Consider the following 3,854-nt stretch of genomic DNA (forward strand, 5'->3'; position numbering starts at 1 on the left):
GTGACGGTGTAAAACCTTTTATTGTGGTCCTCTGATAACAGAAAATGAAAAAGATGTGGATTTGTCTCGGTCGGAGCCCCGACCCTCTCCACGGCCCCGCAGAGCCTTTTGGTCACTACAGCTCCGATCTGAACTGAAGCTAATCAGCTTTCTGTTTTCTGTCCTGACAACTGACTGATTCGCAGCAAGAGCGTCTTTCACAATAAAGTGTGAAGCAATCCATTTTACGATCCGCACATCAGCTGATTTCCTGTCAGCTCTACAGTACCGTTAACTTCACCGCCAACCTGCTTTTACAGGCGCTGCTTTATCATTATTTCAGCCACTTTTCATGTTCAGCTTTGTTTACGGTTATTAGCAGGGTGGGAATCTCTGAGAACCTCACGATCAGATTATGATGCAGAGGGCTGCGACGGATTATCAACCGATTATCGATGCATCATTTTATTTCCTGTGTGATTTCTGGTTAATTTGCATCATCCTAAAAGGACTGGTTTGTATGCCTAGTTCACTTCATTAAGCTCGGCTCCTCCTCGTCAGCACTGTGCTCTCTTCAACAACCAGTTTCCTCTGAACACTGAAATATATTTAACTAGTATCAGGACGGACACCAGTTTAGTGTCTACCGGATGTTCAGTAACCTGGACAAGTAGGCAGTAATGACCTGCAGCTAATTAACATTACTTTGTTACTAATTTAGAGTTACACAGCAGCTAAAACACATGATGAAGAGGAGAAATGTTGCTAATGCTAACTGCCTCCACCTTTCCAGCAGACAGACTTTTATTAATGGACACACAGTGACTGTACATTTAATGAATGATGACTATATTAATGGTGGTGTAAGATTTTAGTAGGATCATTCATTCAGCGGCGAATACAGGGGGAACAAACTGCTCTTCTTCATCTCTGTAGCTAGCTGACTGGCCGGTGAAAAGGGCTAAAGGATGAAACGGCTGTAAGGAGCTCAGCGGTGAAGTTAACGGGTGTGTAAAGCTGAGGTCAGCTCATGTGCAGGTAGGCCTTGGCGATATAGCCACAAATGTTATCACGATAAAAACATTTTATATCATTCGATAGCGATAATTATCAGGATAAATGAGGCTGATTTTTGCTCCTGACTGAAAGTTAGTTGTGGTTTTAAACTTTTCTTTCTGGTCAGAACAAACACTGGAGGTCAAGCAGAGGATCGCTTCACAAATCTGAGGCAGAACATTCAGAACTATCATGTTAAATCTGTTTTCAACAAGAATGGTTAGTAAATCTTTTTCCAGTCCCTTTTCCTCAACAAAATAAATATATTTTAATAGATGTGATTCTAATGAATTAAACCAAATATTTGATATACAAAATATTGAATCTTTGTTATTGAGGAAAATTATATTGTGCAAGTAGTCAGAACACACAAAACATTTATACATTTGTGACGTTGCAGTAGAAATTTATATACTGAAGAACAACAAATTAAGACCTTTATAAATAAAAACTGAAGACTTTTAAAGGGGGCCTTATGAAGACCCGGGGGTTTCCCGGTCTGGAGACACTTCTGGTGTCGACACGGCGTTTTAACACCTGTGTGCGTCTCTGCAGGTGAGCCGTTACAAACCAGGAAGGTGTAGCTGGACCTGTGTGCTGCGGACTTACGGGGGTCTTTTGGGTGCGTTGGGGTCTTTCCTTTTGCGGCCCCTCTTTCCGAAGCCCTTGGGCGGGATGTAGTCTCTCATCTCCCTGTTGTAACGCACCTTGTCGGCCTTCGCCATGTCCTCGAAACACTTCTTATCGCTGGCAGACAGACCCTGAAAGCACAACACAGCCCGCCAGCGGAGTCAGCGGCGTCTCCACGGTGAACATCAACACACGGTCGGTTTGTGGCCACCATCTTTATCTGGGTCAGGAAGCAGCGCTTTATGTGATAAACTCTGTGCTGCCTGAACTGTTAAACTCATTAAAGGTTAGCGTGGGTCCAGCAGGACCGGCTGCCTCCACCATCAGGTTCTGTGTAAACCACAAATAAACACTCTGAAATAAGGACACAACTATAAATCTGCTGGGACAGCTCATCTTCTTCGGTCTCTCCTCAAACGGCGGTGCTTGCTGTCCTCTCCTTTCCTGCCAGTGACGATCTAAAGTACAACCAGGACGTTTGCTTCCTCTCCTCGTTCTACGCAGAACATCTACGGGACAGGTGGTGTTATAAGAGCAGCGTAACTCCTGTAAGGAATCAGGAGGTGCTTGGCGAGTGTTTGGACGGTGACATGCTGTGCCATAAATGTAAAATCACTGTGGAGCATCAGAACCAACCAAAGTACTTTCTCAGGATCTAAAGGTTGTAGTTCCTCCCCAGCAGGCTGATCTCTGGCTGTTGGTTATTTATTATTATCTGCTCTCGCTTTTCCAACTCTTTGTTCAGAGATATGATGAAAATAACGGCCCAATGTGACGTGAAATTCTTCATTCTAAGGTGCATCACATGCTCATGAACACACGAGCGATGCTGCTGAGACATGTTGTGTTGGGGTTTTACAACTACTAATGTACTAATGTACAACCAGGACGTTAGTAATAAGTGTCCGTTTCCCAGAATGCATTGTGTACCAAACAAACAGCGATGACATCTGTAAGTTACAACACTGCTGTTCTTGTGTTAGGTGATGCACTTCTAAGGAATACAGGCCAGTTGTTTAAACCTAAAATCTGTGGTCGATTTATCAAGATAAAGCAGAGTAATAAATTTGCTCCTGCGGTTCTTGGAAACGTTTTGCCTTTGAAAATATTTAAAATGGTAAAAAGAAATGGATTAGTTACATGCATGTAGCCTCTTTAGCTCCTCTGCATTAGCTAAACACTGTTAACGTCAAGCTAGGAGGGCGTGGTTTCAACAACCAGGTACCTCGGCGCCACTCAAGCCCCTCCCCTCTGACTCTTGTGGGGGCGGGGTTAGTTGTTGCGATCTTGCCAGTGTGTCCCTCTCAGAGACACTCATAATAACTGGTTCGTTGATCACCTTTAATTAGTCTTTACACATGTAATAACTAGTTATTCAACAGTCATTAGTCTTTAAACGTGTAACAAGTGTTTATCAGTCATGAATCATAAATCTGTCAATGTGTAATAACTGGTTTATCGATCGTCTGTAAACAAGCCAACTTTCTATTTTTACACTGCCCTGCCTGTCTGTCTCTTACCTTCCATCTCTCAGAGCATTTCTTGGAGAACTCGGCGAAGTTGACGGACTGCTCGGGGTGCTTCTTCCGGTGTTCCTCTCTACACGTCTGGACGAAGAAGGCGTAAGCCGACGTCTTCCCCTTCGGCTTGTTGACGTCTTTACGCATCATAGTGGCGCCTGGCAGACAGATGGGAGGCGGACGACGACAGGTACAGATAAAACACAGGAAAACAACGTTCAGGCCGGATCTCATTACTTAATTTTCAACTTTGAGATCAATTAGTATTTTAATAATTGTTTATTTAATTCAGTGTACACTTCAAAACACAAAATATACCTGTAAACTACAAGCTGCACACAATCCACCACCAACATTTTTATCAATTTTTCACCTAAAAAGGCAAGTAAAGGTACGTTTATTTCATCTTCATCTTTATTATCCATCATGCTGTTAATTAGTTTCAGCACTGATCATTCAGCCTGTCCGTCTCGGTCGAGGGTGACGTCTTCACATGTTGTTTCATCCGACCAACCGTTCAAAACTAAAATATTTCAGTTTAATGAGATAAAACACAGGATATCAACAGATCTGACACATTACAGAAAGTGAGTTCATATTTAATTAATTATTTTAAATAAAATATTTTGGTTAATTGATTAATCATCTGATTGTAGTTTCTCAGAGTCT

At 42.5% G+C, this 3,854-nt stretch overlaps 2 protein-coding genes across 11 annotated transcripts in view; one reads left to right on the plus strand and one right to left on the minus strand.

Moving 5' to 3' along the window:
- LOC123980308 (H-2 class II histocompatibility antigen, E-S beta chain-like) overlaps window positions 1-3,854 on the plus strand; it is a 236,945-nt gene that overhangs the window by 107,294 nt on the left and 125,797 nt on the right. The gene's annotated exons all lie outside the window — the stretch shown is intronic.
- Window positions 1-3,854, minus strand: part of hmgb2b (high mobility group box 2b) — a 10,527-nt gene that overhangs the window by 3,276 nt on the left and 3,397 nt on the right. For 3 of the 7 annotated variants that reach the window (XM_046064638.1, XM_046064635.1, XM_046064639.1), the window contains one exon: window positions 1,645-1,796. In XM_046064638.1, the coding sequence (XP_045920594.1) occupies window positions 1,645-1,796 (152 nt within the window). Of the gene's footprint in view, window positions 1-1,644; window positions 1,797-3,185; window positions 3,344-3,503; window positions 3,522-3,558; window positions 3,743-3,854 lie in introns of those variants that run through there. The other 4 variants (XR_006827459.1, XM_046064634.1, XM_046064636.1 and 1 more) reach the window with 3 other exon arrangements.

This window comes from Micropterus dolomieu, linkage group LG12 (assembly GCF_021292245.1).
Source record: "Micropterus dolomieu isolate WLL.071019.BEF.003 ecotype Adirondacks linkage group LG12, ASM2129224v1, whole genome shotgun sequence".
NCBI lineage: Eukaryota > Metazoa > Chordata > Actinopteri > Centrarchiformes > Centrarchidae > Micropterus > Micropterus dolomieu.